The 19,164-nt window shown below is 39.3% G+C and overlaps 1 protein-coding gene across 2 annotated transcripts in view; it reads left to right on the top strand.

Annotated features, from left to right (window-relative positions):
* Nucleotides 1–14,706, top strand: part of MLYCD (malonyl-CoA decarboxylase) — a 46,818-nt gene extending 32,112 nt beyond the window's left edge. For both annotated transcript variants that reach the window (XM_048870746.2, XM_048870744.2), the window contains exon 5: nt 13,250–14,706. In XM_048870746.2, the coding sequence (XP_048726703.2) occupies nt 13,250–13,783 (534 nt within the window). In that variant the 3' untranslated portion in view covers nt 13,784–14,706. The remainder of the gene's footprint in view (nt 1–13,249) is intronic.
* The last annotated feature ends 4,458 nt before the right edge of the window (nt 14,707–19,164 follow it).

Raw genomic sequence — 19,164 nt, 5'->3', positions numbered from 1 at the left:
ATGGGTTAGATTTTGGACAAAGATTCTTAGATTGTTCAATGGGATTATTTATTTATTTTATGTGTGGGGAGAACTGATTTTTTTTTTCCACATGGAGAACTTCCTGTCTCAAATTCTGCAACACCAGACAGGCTCTGTTTTGAACCACCATTAGATATTTTACATCCTTTAAATACTATACACAATCCTGTAAATGAAAAACAGTTAATGCGATTACATGATTACCCTCTCAGTAATTTCAGTCTCTGACTGAACCAGGGGCAGGTGACTTCAGCCAAATTGACTTAGACAATTTGAAGGGGAAGAGCCCTTTCTTCCTCTTTCCGTCTTAAGTTCTTATACTGTGTTTACCATTATGTTGTCTAAGTGATACTACTCAGTGATTCTTTGGTGAACTTGAATACGTGTTTAAGGTTTACCTTGCTCATGACCTCAGTATGACTCCCACAACAGTAGGTTTTATTCCCCTCCTCCCCCCAAACTGAGCTACATGCACCAGTTGGGAGGAATCTAGTGCATTACAGCCTGAAAGCACTTGTCTTATGGAACCTCTTCTGCAGAGCTGTGGCAGCGAGGGCAAAAGAGGAACATATAATCATCAATATTATTGGCAGCCTAATTTTGGCAGAAGGGCTCAACTTTCTGATAATACTCCTTCATTGCATTTGTTTGCTCTGTATTTTGGGTCAGCTAAAAGTGAAGGACTTTCCAAGGCTGCCTGAGTTCAGTGCAGACATTTGTTTGGAGCACCGTTCTATCCACAGTGACTTTAAAGGGGCCAACAATATAATTACAGTGCTGAGTCAGCTGTGAATTGGTGGCAGCATCTTAAGACGTGTAGCACAGCAAGAATTTTGTTGATGTTAAGATACTGCATGCCATCAGTGTAAGCTAAGTTATTTATGTGAAAAATAGGTAGATTTGGGAGTAATGTACAGAGAAGGAAAACTTGTGTACAAACTTTGTTATATAATAAACACACAGATCTTTTCAACCACTATGTGCTAAAAGATGCAGTTTAGGAATGGTGAAAAAGTCTTTTAATTTCGCTGCCGTAAAATATTAGGGGGAAGAGAGAGAACTGAGTAAACTTTTTAGCAATATTTTATCTATTTTTTCCCTTACAGTTTAAACACTTAATGTTTAATACATTTCTGTAACCCTTCACATGTTTTGAGTTAACCTTTGTGGACATCTGCTTGAGCAGCAGAAGGTTATTCAATTCATGATTTCCCAAGGCATTGCAATTTTTTAAAACTTGTTTTCATCCTCCAGTAAAACTCTTCATTTTTTTTCTGACTTTGCCTTAACTTAAACCGCTGTGACACATCTGCTTGTAAATGCCAGTATAACTTCAAAAATGGAACCCCTGTTGCCATTTTTCATAAGGGAAGCTACAAAACATTCTGTCATGAAGTTATATCATTAAATCAGAAAAGACAGCCACTGAGTTAGAAATATGTTTATAACCACTCTTTGCATTTAGTTCTTTATTTAGAAGGACTTTTGAATTTATAGGAATATGGGAATTGATTTGTGTAGTCCAGTATCCTGTCTCCAACAGTGGCTTGTACCAGACAATTCAGAGGAAGTTGCAAAGTAACCCTCAAAGTGAGCAATTAGGTAATAACCTGCCCATATGGTAAACTTCCTCCTAATTTTCTTGATTAGAGGTTGACAAAGACCATGTCTACATTACAGACTTCTGTTGGCATAGCTATTGCAGTCAGGGGTATGAAGAGGTGTGATATCTATCTGACCACTGTGTCAACAAAAGCCCCTAGTATAGACACATTTATGACCTCAAAACTGCACTTTTACTGGTATGGCTTATTTCAGTCAGGGATGGAAGCTGGCTGGATTAAGCTATATCAGCAAAAGCACAGTTTTGCTCGTATAAGTTGTTTCCACAATAGGAACACTTTGGCAGTACAGTATATTGATATAGCTATACAGACTGATATAGCTATACAGACAGCGCAGACTGCTGCGCTGGGCATCACAAAATGGGGAAGAGATGGCCAGCCCTCTGTGGAGATAGAGGTGGTTAGGGACTATTTAGAAAAGCTGGACGTGCACAAGTCCATGGGGCTGGACGAGTTGCATCCGAGAGTGCTGAAGGAATTGGCGGCTGTGATTGCAGAGCCATTGGCCATTATCTTTGAAAACTCGTGGCGAACGGGGGAAGTCCCGGATGACTGGAAAAAGGCTAATGTAGTGCCAATCTTTAAAAAAGGGAAGAAGGAGGATCCTGGGAACTACAGGCCAGTCAGCCTCACCTCATTCCCTGGAAAAATCATGGAGCAGGTCCTCAAAGAATCAGTCCTGAAGCACTTGCATGAGAGGAAAGTGATCAGGAACAGCCAGCATGGATTCACCAAGGGAAGGTCATGCCTGACTAATCTAATCGCCTTCTATGATGAGATTACTGGTTCTGTGGATGAAGGGAAAGCAGTGGATGTATTGTTTCTTGACTTTAGCAAAGCTTTTGACACGGTCTCCCACAGTATTCTTGTCAGCAAGTTAAGGAAGTATGGGCTGGATGAATGCACTATAAGGTGGGTAGAAAGCTGGCTAGATTGTCGGGCTCAACGGGTAGTGATCAATGGCTCCATGTCTAGTTGGCAGCCGGTATCAAGTGGAGTGCCCCAAGGGTCGGTCCTGGGGCCGGTTTTGTTCAATATCTTCATAAATGATCTGGAGGATGGTGTGGATTGCACTCTCAGCAAATTTGCGGATGATACTAAACTGGGAGGAGTGGTAGATACGCTGGAGGGCAGGGATAGGATACAGAAGGACCTAGACAAATTGGAGGATTGGGCCAAAAGAAATCTGATGAGGTTCAATAAGGATAAGTGCAGGGTCCTGCACTTAGGACGGAAGAACCCAATGCACAGCTACAGACTAGGGACCGAATGGCTAGGCAGCAGTTCTGCGGAAAAGGACCTAGGGGTGACAGTGGACGAGAAGCTGGATATGAGTCAGCAGTGTGCCCTTGTTGCCAAGAAGGCCAATGGCATTTTGGGATGTATAAGTAGGGGCATAGCGAGCAGATCGAGGGACGTGATCGTTCCCCTCTATTCGACATTGGTGGGGCCTCATCTGGAGTACTGTGTCCAGTTTTGGGCCCCACACTACAAGAAGGATGTGGATAAATTGGAGAGAGTCCAGCGAAGGGCAACAAAAATGATTAGGGGTCTGGAACACATGAGTTATGAGGAGAGGCTGAGGGAGCTGGGATTGTTTAGCCTGCAGAAGAGAAGAATGAGGGGGGATTTGATAGCTGCTTTCAACTACCTGAAAGGGGGTTCCAAAGAGGATGGCTCTAGACTGTTCTCAATGGTAGCAGATGACAGAACGAGGAGTAATGGTCTCAAGTTGCAGTGGGGGAGGTTTAGATTGGATATTAGGAAAAACTTTTTCACTAAGAGGGTGGTGAAACACCGGAATGCGTTACCTAGGGAGGTGGTAGAATCTCCTTCCTTAGAGGTTTTTAAGGTCAGGCTTGACAAAGCCCTGGCTGGGATGATTTAACTGGGAATTGGTCCTGCTTTGAGCAGGGGGTTGGACTAGATGACCTTCTGGGGTCCCTTCCAACCCTGATATTCTATGATTCTATACCAGCAAAACATTCCTAATATAGACATGGCTTTTTTACTAAAGTGTGAGGACATATAGGACCAGCTCTCTATCCAGTTTGCCGGTGCAAACAACTGCACACACACTTTTTAAAGTATATGCCCCCATATGGATGTTTTTCTAAATAGGGATTTTCACTACTATTTGTATTATTGCAGCCCAAGAAGCCCCAGTTAGGTCTGTGAGCCACCCACCCACCCTCCCCACCTTCGCCAAGCACTGTGTAATCACATAGCAAGACACATCCCCTGTCCAAAAGAGTTAGTCTAATTTAGAACAAATAGAGGAGTTTATGAAGTTGATGGCAAGGCAAACAGTGATAGCATGTGTGAATACATCTTCCTAACTGAGCAATTAACAGTTGGAATGATCTTTAAATATTAGTTGTCCTTACTAGCAACCTACCTAACCATTATCAGCTGGCATTTTACCATAGGCATCAAGATAGAGATGGTTTCTGAGGTATTTATAGGAGATCAGAACAGTGGCTTTAGAGATTGGTTTGTTCCACGCACAAAGGGAGTCATGGGAGAAAGTATGCTGCACTAAACATTCCAGTCTCAATATTTATCTCAGTTCATAGAATGAACCTTACTCAATGTATTAGATTCACATGTAAATTAGAATAGAGTCATTAAAGATAAATTAAGGCAGTGTCTGCTAAAATACTCTCTACCCAGTCAAACTCACTCTAGACAAATAAGCTTTCAAGATATGTCTATGCAGGGATTAAAAACACTGGTCCACGTCTGCTGAGTTTGGCTCACAGGGCTATGGTTGAAAAATTGTGTGTAGATATGTTTGGGTTCAGGCTGGAGCCCAAGCTCTGGGATCCTGCAAGGGTGTGTCCTGAAGATCCACAGATTTGGACCCTGAGCCAAGGAGGCAAACTATTTCAGAATCGGGGCTTGTTGGAAGGCAGATGAGATCCACTCCCCTTTAGCTTTAACAGTTCCTGGTAGCCTTTATTTTGTACATTTTAAGACAGTGCTGTTAGCACCTATAAATTACATATACAAGCAAAAACAGCTAAGGCAAGAGAAGTTACCTCTCCTGGGGACACGACAGCTATTTTCAAATCTGTGGTATCTGCTGTGTTCTTCCCCTGTGTCTTTTCCATGCCTGTTGTCAATCATTGTCTTTTATACCCTGTTCCATAACTTTGCCTCATACCGATCCATTCTAAACCCCAAGTAAACATTTGTATGCATAAATCACAATAATTAACCTAATACATCTAAACGAATACATTTTTGCTTACCTTACTAAAACTAACTTTTGTGATCTATTCTTTGCTGTCAACCCCACTGGTACCTTCAAATTCTTTTTGATCTTAATGGTCTGCTTTTGTGGCCTTGGGTTTTTGCATGTTAACTTGTTTTGCAGGGAGACTTGAAGTTAACAATTCTCTTGTGAGATGGTTTCACCTGCTATTTACCTAGACCAAGGTTTTACGGAGTAAGGCACACAAACCAGTTGTCATGGCTTACACAACCATTTTTCAGCTAAATTCTGAAATTCTGCATCAGACATGTACAACAAAAAAAATCCTTTGTGTCTTCCTATAATGTAGACAATAATTTCTCTAACATTGTTTAGTATATTAATGGGTTGGGTTATATGTATGACTAGCACAATTCAGTACACAGTTTTCCAACAGCCTCTCCATTGACAGTACTCTAGCACCAGTTTCCTGATGTACAAATCTAGGAACTGTTAACTCGAGCATTTTGTCTAGTTTCAGCTTCCAGGTATAACCAAGGGTGAGTAGTCTCTGGGAACAAGTGATACAAATCCATGTAGGGCTTAAGTTTAAACTTGTGTTGCACCTAGAAATGAAAACCAATGTAATTTACAGAGCACTGGTGAAAAATGTCTTGAGATAGGTAAGCATATGGACAGATGCATTTCTCGCTAGCTGAAGTTTTCAAATATTCTTCACAGAATATGCATTGTGGTAATTCCGTCTGCAGGTGACAAAGACATGGATAACCACGACAAGGTGTGCATTTGAGAGAACTGGTAAAAAGCTGATACAGTGACATATTATACCTGCAAACTGAGACTAGACAGGATGCCCAGGTTAACAGTTTCTAAAATACATAACAGTTGGGAGCAGATTTTGACTTTCTGGTTGGGTTGTTGATAATTACTACTTTAATTTGTTCAAGGTGACCTGGTAAGAACTTATTTTCCTACACAAGCTTTGCTTTCATTGGCGAAAAATGTGACCTTGGACTGTTGCTTTCATTGTTCAGCTAGTGTGGAATGCAGCGGTTTCAGATGAGTCACGAATAATAGGATGGGATCTGCAGTATTCTGAAAAAAACAAACAAAAACAACACCACCAGCAGCTTCTTGATGGTGTGAGTGTTTCTGACAAGAAAATAAACATGAACAGAGTCATCAGTAGCCCAAGAAACTAGCAGCCCCATACTACTATATGTAAACATATTTTTCTTATATGCGTTGTCTTAATGCTGGAGCTCAGGACATTGGAATGACTTGTTGGAGCAGATGCAGATATTGGCAGACTGTGTTTGCAGATACACATTTTGTATCTCCGCAGGGGCTCTAGCTATGGGCAGCTGGGTATAGGGCTGCTCTAACTTACACAAGAGGTAGGCCTGTCAGCCCCAGAATCAGAGACTCATTGAGGTTCTCCCTGAGCTCCGGTGCTAAGCACAGATCAGCAGTGGGTGATCATTTTCAATAGCTTCCTGGGAAATGCATCCTGTTTACTTGTATCTAGATGCCCAAAGCCTAAAACACATAAGTCAGTAGCTCTTGTGTAAACCTCTATCAATATCTACACTAAATATTACACATTTAGATTGCCTAGATTCTTCCATGAGTTTTCTCTCTCTCTAAAGTTCAGTGCTTATTTGCAAGGTAAATATTACCTGAAGAATTTTCTGTAAAATGTTATCTTTTCATAAATCACTAACTGGTTATTGTTAGTGGATATTACTTGTGTAAATGTTTTGAATAATTGAGCTCCTTTGAGTAACACACAATTGAATCCTGCCAAATGCAAGGTCATACGTCTGGGCACCAAGAACATAGGTCATACTTACATGATGGGGGACAACATCCTACATAACAGTGACTCTGAAAAGAATTTGGGGTGGGTCTTTGTCTAACCCATTGAAAATGACCACCCAATGTGAGGGTGTGGCTAAGACAGCTGGTGTATACTTGTAGGTATTAGTGGGAGAAATGTCAATGAGAAGTGGAGACATGCTGTTTCCTCTAGTTGATGTTAGTGAGACTGTTACTGAAATGCAGCATCCATTCCTAGTTTCCATATTTCAAAACGGGTGCTGACAAAGTGGAAAGGGTTTTGAAAAGAGCTACAAAAATGATTTGAGGTCCTGAAAACATGCCTTATAGCAGACACTGTCTACTTACTTTTAGTCAAAAGAAGGTAAAAAGGTGACTTGATCAGTTTAAGTACCTACGTAAAGAGAAACTTCTATTAATGCTCTTTTACCAGACAAGGATATAACAAGGTTCAACAGCTGGCATCTGAAGCTAAATACATTCATACTAGACAGAAGGTGCAAATTCTTAACAGTGAGGGTAATTAACCATTGAAACAGCTTACCCAGGAATGAAATGGCTATTAGCCAGAATGGGCAGGGATGGTGTCTCTAGCCTCTGTTTGCCAGAAGCTGGGAATGGGCAACAGGGAATGGATCACTTGATGATTACTTGTTCTGTTCATTCCCTCTGAAGCACCTGGCATTGGCCACTGTCGGAAGACAGGATCCTGGGCTAGATGGACCATTGGTCTGACCCAGTATGGCTGTTCTTATGAGCTGAATGTTACTTTCGTTAATGCTACTTTTTCATTAATGCTAATGTGGTAGACACTTGTCTTTAGGCTACATGTATAGCTTCTTTTTAATTCCTTTACCCAACTTGCAATTGAATTTTTCATGCTTATTAACTTGTAGGATAAGAAGTGGTGTTAAGATATTGAGCATCAATTAATTTTATCCCCCAAATTACTAAAATCTGTAGTCTCAATAAACAAGAAATGGTAGGCCAAATCAAATTGCTTCTCTTAATATCCATTCAGGGATGTGACTCCCATTATCTGAGTCACCTGGGGTTGTTTGCCATGGCTTACGGAACACCACGATTAAAAATAAAAAAATAATCACTATTATTATTTATGACTGTATTAAAGAAAGAAAGAAAAATTTAAAAACAGAACAAAAAATATATATACAGTGGTTACTGCAGTTACAATCTCTTGTATATGTTTCTCTGTGGCAATTTTTTAACCAAGATTATACCTTTGAGAGTGGGCCTGCCCCCGGTGGGGCACTTTTATCTAGATAAGTTAAGACCAAAGTACACGTTCAACACTAGTAGTGAGTTGTGTTTTATAGATGGGGAAATAAATTTTTGTTTATGGGTAGGTGAGTGCTTTTTTAGTTTATTAAAGATGACGTAAAGAGTTTATAAATGGGCAAAACTGAGTGATCTTAACTAGGTCTTGTGAAAGCAAAGAAGGTGTTTAAATTAGATTACTTGAGAGAAGTCATTCAAGGATCTCTCTTGAGACAGGCATATTAAGAATTCTAATATTCATATTAAATCCAATGCTTCTTTCTGTTTATCCAGGTTAGCATATGTCTCCCCTCTGGAAATATATAATCTAAACCAATTTGGTGTTTTAACAGGAGAAGCCATTACTATCATAAAGTAGAACAGCATTTCAATATCTCATTTAAAATCATTACAAGAAAACATTAAATCTAGTGCATTGGCAATCTTTCACCCTTGATGTTGAAATCTTAGTGATCTCATTGTGTTCCAGAAGCAGTGCTGTACTGGAAGGTTGTTCCTTCCTAATGCTGTATGGGGTCGTCTTTGTTCTTTGTTGTCATGCTGCTGTTTGTGTGCTCTAAAGAGATGATATTAACAGGATGAGAGGAGATGAGTGTGATTTGCCATTGAAGTCAACAGATGGGAGCAAAATTCATGTTACTTGCTTAATTCAGAAAAAATGTATTCTTTCATAGTTTGACTAGAGGTTCAAGACACACCTCTTTTAGGGCGTTCTTCAAATTGAATATTCACTGTTGTCACCCATTCTGTGATTGAAGACATTAGTGAGGTGGTCCTGGTAGCATCTTTAGAACATGAATATGCAACCTGTAATAACTGTCTTTGTTCTTGTGGAGGGAGCTGTCAGAACATCTTAGGTTAGAGTTTTAACTCTCGTATTTAGCCCATTTTCTGAGCTATTCTTGTAGTTTTATTAGGGTTTAGTAGGACTTGAAATTCTATTTCAAATAAGTACAAATACATTTGTATTAAAAGTCAAGTTCTCAAAATTGCCTTTTTAAAACTTACATGATTCTTAAAGAGCCTTTTTAGCTTAAATAGTCTACACAGAAGATTCTGTTCCTTCTTGAAAATCTTTGGAGAGGGTACTTGTATTTCTGAGTTTGATAGGGAAATTGCCAGATAATTAATTGCCCAATTAAAAACATACATATATAAGTTGAGGCTTACTGCCTACAAACTTCCGTGATCTTGTTAATCTTTTTTTTTTATCTGATGTTCTTTGTGTACCCTCAACCAGAGAGGTATCCTGAAGGGTCACTGGTTTCATCAGTAAACAGTGATAGCAAGGTTATTTGATGCTATATGTGTCCATAAGACATCTTACTATTTATATGGCAGTAGTATTAAGCAGGTAGTATTCCAAAGAAGCTTATGCTATTTTTAAGCATTTAAAGAAATTTAATAAAACAAGAAGGAAAAACTAAATACATACACTATTATTCTCCAATATCATATGTATAAAAGTATTTGTAAGAAATTCTTCAAATTTAATAAAGGCACAAGCAAGTTTGTAACAACCTAACATTTCAGAATATATTAAAATAACTTAATTTTTGCATCAAAGTTGAGGCTCACTGCCTACACACTCTGTGATTTTTTTTTTTTTATCTTTTTGTATATGATGTTCTTTGTGTACCCTTAACCAGAGATGTGTCCCTAGACTTTATCCTGAAGGGTCACTGGTTTCTATAACTTGATCACTGCTCACTGTCCATTCTGCTTTTGTTGAGATTGTTCAGAGCCCCCATGTTTTCAAGTTCTTAGAATCTGTGAAACAGTTTGCTAGCTCCCAGGCACCTAGAGAATATAGCAAAGATTTTGAAAGGAATTTAGGCTCCCATTTTTCCATTGATTTTCCATTCCTTTTGGGCTCCTTTGACAGTCCAAGCTAAAATTTATACCATATCTAAATTAAAATTGTGTGTACATAGTGATGCTGCTCAGTGCTCCACAGCCTTCATTCTATCAGTGCTGTATTGTATTGTCTATGTGACTTGAGTTCTTTGGCAATCTCATTCTTGCTTTAAATTGAATTGTGTGGGATTTGATAGGAAGAGAGAGATGATTCTAGGAGTGTCAGTCATGGGAGATCAGTTTATGGTATGAATCTTTACTGTAGCAATTAGTAAACAATATAATTAGTAAACGATGTAAGTCATGTATTTTAGTAAATTGTGCCGTAGAATTATATTTTTCACCAATGTTTTTAAACTTGTTGCCATAGCTACAAGAAGAAGTGTTGTTCAGTGTTCAGATGTATACAGGTTTTCAATTGTTTTCTATATTTCTGTAACTTGGCTAAATTTCTAGAATACACTAACTATTTATCTGCAGCATTAAGCAGTCCTGCAGTGCTTTTAGTGGAAAGCTGAATTAGAATTACAGGGATGGTATTGGTATCCCTGATTTATTTTTCATTGTAGAGCTGCCAGTACGGTGACTTTTTTTTGAGGCATTGGTTTGGTGGCACTGCTGCAATACCATTAAAAAAGTAGGAGGCAAATAATTACTTCCATTGGCTAACAAATATTTGGCGTTTTTCTCAAACTTTTGCAGAGTGAACATTTGTGTTTCTCACTAATAGGATCTTTCTCTAACAGATAGTATTAAATAATGACTGGTCAGGACATTCTAACATTATGAATAGCATGCTTTATGTTTCCCGCTGACTAATAAATGTACTACCTCAGTTGCTGGATTGCAATGTTTGGCAGAGGATATCTGTCGCATTAGGCCGAAGTGTGAGTTTTGTTTTGTTTAAGACTTTTTTTTAGCAGGAGACAAGCTTCTAAATGTTTGGTGCGGGGGAATCTATTTTGAGTTACATTCAAATTCAGTTTGTAGTATGTACAGATGCGTATATGTGATGAGGTTTGTGGACCCCATGGTGGCCTGGTGACAAAGGAGTTAATGCAGTAACCACCTGTCAGTGCCAATTAGCAACTTCACAGCAGCTGGGAGAATAAGAGCTGAGAAGCAGAGGGGGCAGGACAGTTTCCCCAGAGAAAGAAAACTGGAGAAGGAAGGTACTGCCAGCAAGCTGGTGAGAAACCACCCAGAGACAACCCCAGCAAAGGGATAACCAGATCTACAGGCTGGGGAAGTCTATCTAACCAAGGGAGGTAGGAAAGAACTCAAGGCACAGCAAAATGAGTTGTTGAGTCTTGATATTGCCTCTCTAGTTTAAGGGCCCTGAGCTGCAACCCAGTGGCGTGGGTACACCTGGGTTTCCCTCTCCATCCCTCAGAGACTTAAGACCCCAAGGGGTTTCTAGACACCCTGACAACCAGGACCAGCTAACCCCTGCAGTTGTAATGGGAAATCTGAACACCCCAATAGGACTGAGACTAACATACTTTATAGCCCAAGAATGGGGCTACGATAAGGACTCGGGCAAGAGCAGCTGACTGACTGCCCTGCCAGACCAAGCTCCCTGAGGGGGTGCTGTCATGTCATTTTGCATGCATATTTGGTATTGGCTTGCACAAATAGCCACTTACACATTTTGACTTGAAAGCTCTTTGCACAAATGCTGACTATTGTATGTATTTAAAGTAATTGACAAACAGATTAGGTGTGGGTAATTTTTGAAAATCAGACTCCATATTATATTGGGTATCAAGTATGCTTAATTATTTTTTAACAGGACTAGTGGATATAGAACTGTATTTTGATCTTGATCTCTTGGTGACCAGCATAATATTTTAACCAAACACTAGATTCCTTTATTCTTGCAGAATTTGTATTGTTTTTAGGAATATTAAATTGTGTAGACATACATTTTGGGGTTTTGTGTGTGTGTTTCATATTTCAGGTTTCTTAGACTCTAGTCCTGAAAGCTGTTTTATATGGCTGGATCCCATCGGAGCCTTTTTCACTTCTTTGGGCATCCACAGGGGCTCAGGGGATTGAGTCCTACATTTGGAAATCCAGGAGTTTAAAAGGGCTCTTCTTCCAATGTTTGTGTCTGACACTTGATAGGGCACTGTCGTATTTTAGAATTTACAGGGTAAATTTGCTGTGCAGTGCCTTAGCAGCATGATTGCCGTTAGCATTTGTCAATTTAAGATAGCATCTGAATGAAGATGATTTTTTAATGATGATCTAGAAAATACTCAAAATAGAAAAATGTATTGTGAAGGCAATTTTATGTTGACGTTAAGATGTTATTGTAAAGTCTATAAATGTCTGAAACCTCCTCCCCCTCAGTGTGAAAAGTAATTTTAAAAAGCACTCTGCGTTGTTGTACTTTGGCTTCTTCCTCCCTCCTTCACCCATCAGGTTTGATATCCAAGTTAATTCCTGATGTGTTAAATCCAAATGACCGTGAATTTGGTGGTTCCAGCTAGTGCTGATATCAGTGCACCTCAATACCAGCATTCATTTTTGTCATAATTACCAAAGGGAATGGTTTCTGTTCATGTGTCTGTTAGTACCTAAGAGATACTTCAGCTGATTCTATAAATGTTGATTGATGGGATCAACTGTGTTATTCTCAACATAAAATTTTATCTTAGAGTTTGCAGTTCACATGGATAGTACGAAAAGTAGCTTCCAATGGTACATAATCTCTTCTCAGACTTCAGTAAACGCTGGATTCAGAAAAATCCTTGCGTAAGTGGCACTAGTTCATCTAAAAGGGCTACTGACGTCAAGACTAAAAACCTAAACAAGACACACTGCCTTTTGTATCTAATCGGAAGAAGCCTCCTGAGTTTATTATAGAAATTTAGCCTAAGCCTCATTCCCTCCCTCCCTCACTCCCTAATTACCCATACATTTCTTCACATCAAAAGAGGGGAAAATTATAATAAAAATGCAGGAAAGTCATAAAATGGCCAAATCCTTTCACCTTACTCCTCTGGGTAGGATTGTTAATGGGCACAGTACTATGTTGATGGGCACAACACACACACACCTATAGACCTAGATGAGGTTTACTGTGTAGATTATAATTATCAGTTGTAAAGGAAAAATATTAACAGAATGGCAAACACTTACCTGAAACTAATCTGTTATTGACAGAGGTGATTTTATATGGTATTTGCACACACCAGTAGCTAGTGTAGTAAATCATACTTTTGGCTAAAGAAAATAATCTTTTCTCAAAACCATTTGTCCCTACTGACAGTAAATTGTCCTAAACAGTTGTTGGTGAGAGTTCTTATTGAGTCAGAGTTCTCATTTATTTAAAAAAGCAATTATTGTGCTTGATTTTTGATTTTTTTTTTCTTTTGGTCTACAGGGGAAATTTCCTCAGATCAAAGTGTTTTCTAGTCTGTCACCTATCCCAGGATTCACCAAGTGGCTCATTGGACTTCTGTCCTCACAAACAAAGGAACAGGGGAGAAATGAACTATTTACAGATGCAGAATGCAAAGAAATCTCTGAGATCACAGGTGACCCTGCTGCTGAAAAGCTAAAGAGGCTCTTAACTAACAACGAATGGGTGAGATCAGAAAAATTGGTCAAAGCATTGCATTCACCATTTATGAGGCTCTGTGCTTGGTACCTGTATGGAGAGAAACACCGTGGATATGCCCTTAATCCAGTAGCAAACTTTCATCTTCAGAATGGTGCTGTGCTGTGGCGGATAAACTGGATGGCAGACACAAGCCCCCGTGGGATCACTGCTTCATGTGGCATGATGGTAAACTATCGGTATTTCTTAGAGGACACAGCCAGTATCAGTGCAGGATACCTTGGGACAAAGCACATCAAAGCCTCAGAACAGGTTCTTTCCTTGGTGTCTCAATTTCAACAAAATAGCAAACTTTAAATATACAGCAAGATTTTAAGAGCAAACATTTCTCATTTGAATGAAGGGGTATGATATTTTGGGGTGTCCTTATTGAAAAGGGAATGTTTGTAATAAAAAAGTGAGCTCTGTTGTTAGTCACAGCAGGATGAAAAATTACATAGTCTGCCAAAATTACTTTAACTTTCTTTACTTGCATTGCCAGATATTCAAAGCCTGGTTGAATTATTGCCATACTTTATGTTCAGATGAGCTGGAAGTGTGTATTAAAGGCTGTGTAAACTCATCTCAGTAAGGTTACAAGCCAGTGGTAACTTGTGTGGACTGTTCTCTGCCCCTGTTGTCGTTCTCAGGATCAGTATAGTTGTTTTAAGGTACATCTTTAAAAGCACAGAGGAACTCCTCAGTATGCTAATATATTAAATGGATTAATATCCAAATAACTAGATAAAAGCAATGGGCGAAGACAACTTTTTGTTCAAATTTGTATAAGCAGAAGAGCAATCTGCAGCATTTCTTCACTAAGGTCGTCTTCATCTTTATTCCTGACATTTTTTTGGTAAAACCTCTTGATTTGGCCATTCTTTTGCTCTTTCAAAGTACAGTACAAAGTGCCAACACTGAATCATTGCTCTGATCGAGCAACAAGATATCTTGTATTTTCGTGGCTTTTTCTCAAGGCTGTAGGTATGTGTAACAGTGTATCTGCAGATTGCTATAGCTCAAATTTACAGTTTAATAGGTAAAATCAGTGGTTCTGAATAAGACAAGAGAGTCTGTTGCTTATAGGACTTAATTATGAAGCTTTTGGATATATATTAAATCTCCATAAATTATATTGGGCATTTTAGAAGTTGGTAAGAAGCTTTTTTAATAGTAAACAGCCAGGTTTGGTCTGTAAAGCAATAAATTAAAATAAAATAAATCTTGCCCTATAAATGTTACATGATATCTCTCTCAAAATGTACCATATTCAGGTTACAGTCACACTTGATGTTAGTGTCTCCAGTGAAATAAGATAACTGCCTTCAATGGATCAGATATCAGCAGATTTGGAGTGCAGAATTCTTGACTTCTTCAATGTATGGTGAAATCCTGACCAGATTCCTGAGAGAATTACACAAACATTTCTATTTCCCTATGCAAGTAAAGGTGAAGGGATCCCTAAGTGTCCAGATGTACCATTTCATTCCAGGAGAAAGGGCAATCAAATGAATTATTTGTATTCACTAAACAAAAAACTTCCCACCTACTGAGTGGCCTGTTTTAAATATCTGCTAAAGAGATTAAATGGCTTCAATGGTTCCCTGGCTTCAGCTGATGGCAGATTTCTGAGTGTGATGATACAGAGAGGCTGGATTCACTACACACTATTCCCTTCAGAACAAAGTCATTTTTACATAGCAGCTGGTCTTCACATTAGCAATGGCAACTAGCCTATGCCATGCTGCTTTCATTATGTTTTTAAGAATGGTTCCAAAAGCCATCACATCTAGTCAGCAGGTATCTCTTATGTCTACAAATTAAGGCAAACCCATGGATTTTGATCAGATACCAGTTAAAAAAAAAATGACTACCAGCTTCTTGTGGGGGAGCAATATTGTATTGCCAAAATTTTTAAGGAAAATTAAGCAACTCTTTGCTCAATTTGAATTGTAGTTTTTGTGAAAATGCCAGAGAGCAACACAGTACTTGCCAAAATATAGCTTTTTCACTGGCTCTGACTAACCTGATTCGTTGCACATGAGCCAAAAAAACACTGTAAAGTTTTTGAGAAGAATCAGGAAATTCTTCAGTTTGCCTCTGCATTTCCCACTTACGGAATTAAGTACTCAAACTTCTGGAATCTTCTGGTGTGAGTAGTGTCCACTGGACACTGTCCGGTGTTTAGTCAGTGGTGGGAAAGCAGCTCAGCCTAATCAATCAGTCAGTGGCCTAGAGTAAAGGTGACTGCCAACAGGACAAGAAAACAGTTATTTTAATTCTAAAACTAGTGTTTCACTGATGGGGTGAGGACTGGGGTGCTGTGTTTTTTTCTGATAATACCTGAGAGTAGACTGACCCCACTGTGTACCAACTCAACTAGTGAGAGTAAACGGTGGGCTTGTGTACACATGAAGGTTAATGTGGAATAAGGTTGGGTGTGAATTTAAAGTGGATTACCTATCCCTGCTTTACTCCATTTATGGAAACTTTTATTCCATAATAACAGTGCCTTATTCCAAACTAGCTTAATCTACTTTAAACTAATTTGGAATAAGATGCTCTTCTTTTGGATTAAGAGGGTCCACACACACAGTTGATCAGGAAGAGCTATTCTGGAATAACTCCCCATGTGGACAAGCCATTTGTGGTGTTTGGGACTGTACTTGCCTTTATGCCCTCAGGCGAGGGATCACAGGCATGCAGGGAACATGTCGTGGCCCCAATGGACACTGCCAGCTAAAAGGTTCCAAACACGCATAAATGAGGCATGTACATACCATGAGAGGGATCCATATGGAAAAAGCATCTGAAACCAGAGTTACTGTTCGGAGTAACCTGCTGTTTCCTAGGGTTTTCAGACCTGCTCATCACCCATTAAGATCAGTGGGAGCTGCTGGGTGCTCAGCATGTCTGAAAAACCTAGTTATTTATATGGCTAAAAAAAAGCAGTTGGGGACTGAGCTCTTTTGAAAATTTGATCCTCCCCTCCCCCCACTGAAATCAGTGGGAGTTGGGAGGCTTCCGCACCACACGCCAATAGGCATTATAAACAGTGGCTTAATCCTGGTGCTATTGAAGGCCATGACAAACCTTTCATGGATGCCAAAGGTGTAGGGTTGGGACTTCACAGGATAAACGTCGTCCCTATGGAGACCATTAATATCAGGTATGAATGACAACACGTGTACTTCTTGATGCATTTTCCCAGTGCAGAGTGTACCCGGTCCTTTCCAGTCAGTCATCGCTTCAACTTGTCCAAAATTGCCTGTCGATGGCTCTTGGAGTAAATTTCAGCATTTGCTATATATAAAATGTCAGTTTTGCCTAAAGGGAGGATATTATCCATGTTTAAAGACTCTCAAGGACTTAAGAGTTTAAAAACCTGCTAAATGAAGTCAGCCAGACCTTGCACTGGAGTGGCACCCATTAGTGTTGCCATAGTGAATAGTCAGTTGCTCCTTCTGTGTTAGTACCCCAGTTTTCTAGGGGTTCTAGCAGGACCGTTTTGAACTTTCATCCTTCTGAAACTTGGTGTGCAAGTTCTTCTTCTTTTTTTATTTCAAAAAAACCTAATTTTTGGACTTAAAGCAAAAAATGGGGGGTTAAATATTTTCTCTAAGGAAAAACAGCTTAAATTTAAGAACCTGAAATTTTTCAAGCATGTATTCCCAAGAGGCACTTACTCATCTGAAGTTACACTGGCTAAGATAAGAATTATGAGTGGTTATAAAGGATAGTGTTAGGGAAAAAGATGATCACTTACTGGGATGAGGAAAAAATCTCCCTTTCTGAGTAGGTGTGCTGTAGAAGTTTTATGAAAGGTCCCCTTGATTCGACAATAGTTTGATACCAGACTAGATGGATGAATGATCTGACCTGGTATGACCCCCCTGCCCCAATGCTATGTGTAGACTGGTGCCTTTTAAAATTAAAGACAAAACAAACAAAAACCTGTCATTTTCTGTTTCTCTATAACAACATGAAGAAAAAGACCCGTTTTAAAATAAGGATCTGATTTTAAATGGGGTTTTAACCCACCCTGTGCTTTCCTAACACATGCACCTGCAGTTGCAACTGATATGATAAAATACCGTTGCAGGTACAGGCATTATCTATAATACCTGCCCACATGGCCAATAGTGGTAGGAAAGTGCCCTTGAAAGTACTTGCAAGCTCACGGTTGCCCGCCAGGATCTAAATATCAGGCCTAAAGTTGTAGCATAAAATTGTGACCAGAGCAAGGAAAAGATGAGCGAAGAGTACCTTCCCATTTCTGTGCTTTCCCTATTATTTCTAGAACTCTGCAGCCTGTTTTGTCTGTAACATCATTAAATATTATCTTTACATGGAACCCTGAGGGGGAACATGTGTAGATAACTGTTGTGTGGGTGCTGAACTTTCAATGGCTGCTGTCAAAAGAGTGCTTAGTCTGATACCCTGACAGCCAGATAGTCAGTCACTTAGGAAAATCTCATTTTTAGCGAACACATTACTGCAGGACATGACACTTTTGTTTTCAACAGAGATCAGAAGCCAGGTGTATTTATTTTTCCCTTCTCCAAGGTTTAGAAAGTACAATTTAATCTGTATACTCCTGGTTTTAAGATGAAATTCAGTTTTATATATGAATAAATACAGCTGTTTGTGAAGGAAAAACCCTATATTTGTTCTCTAAAATGCCTCCGGTTTGAGGAATTCAAATAAGAGACTTCTATTAAAGACAACAGAGATTTTGAGTGATGCAACAGGCTAATCTAAACCAGGCTCATAAACTGTGGATTCTCACACCTAGACAGAGTTGAAATGCCTCCATGGTGTGTGTGTTGGGAGATTATAAGAAAAGATTTTTAGCATCACATTGGAGGTGCATTGTATGGATGTATTTTCTATATGACATCTGTTCTCCACGAGCCCTCACGCACCTGCAAAAGTATTTCACTTCATGCTCGCTTTTTGGTTCACTTCATCTGTTACACCAGTAACCTAACAAATTAGGCTAAATATTCTATCATTTAATTGTGCATCAGAAATTTAGTTCAATTTTAAAAGAACTTTTGTGAAAGGATTGTTGAGGGTGAAGTCTTTGCTCATTACTACCACTAGCTTTTTATTCCCACTTATTTTCTTTCATTGGTTGTTGGCCTTGAAATGACCATCGTTTCTTAGACTGTCCAGCATGCCCTTAAAGGTTGCTTTAAAATGAACAATGCTGAAAATGGAAAGGAAATGCTCACCGTATGTACTATTTAATGGGGCAATGGGCATGTCATTGGAGAGGTTTTAGTCTATTCTTTTGAAATGCAGCTTCATTGCTCAAAATGCAGGGATAATGCCTCCCCCCTCCCAGTTTGTGGAGCTTGTGGAGCCTATTCTGAAGAGCACACAACAAAGAGGCTGTGATAAAAGTGTAGAACAGTAAAACTTGGGTCTCCTTCCAGTGTTTGTCTGACACTTGGCAGGGCACAGTTCTATCTTAGAATGTAAAAGGTAAATTTGCAGTACAGCGCCTCAGCAGCATGACTCCCGTTTGCTTTTGTCAGTTTCAGCTAGCTGCTGAACGATGATTCTTTTTTAATGATGATCTAGAAAATATTCAAAATAGAAACATGTATTGTGTAGCCATTGTAAAGACAATTTTCTGTTGACATTAAAATGCGATTGTAAAATCTCTAAATGACCGAGACCTCCTCCCCCTC

The sequence above is a fragment of the Caretta caretta genome, chromosome 12, assembly GCF_965140235.1.
Source record: "Caretta caretta isolate rCarCar2 chromosome 12, rCarCar1.hap1, whole genome shotgun sequence".
In the NCBI taxonomy this organism is placed as follows: domain Eukaryota; kingdom Metazoa; phylum Chordata; order Testudines; family Cheloniidae; genus Caretta; species Caretta caretta.
Note: the sequence above shows the minus strand (reverse complement) of the source record. Positions and strands in the feature narration are given on the sequence as shown.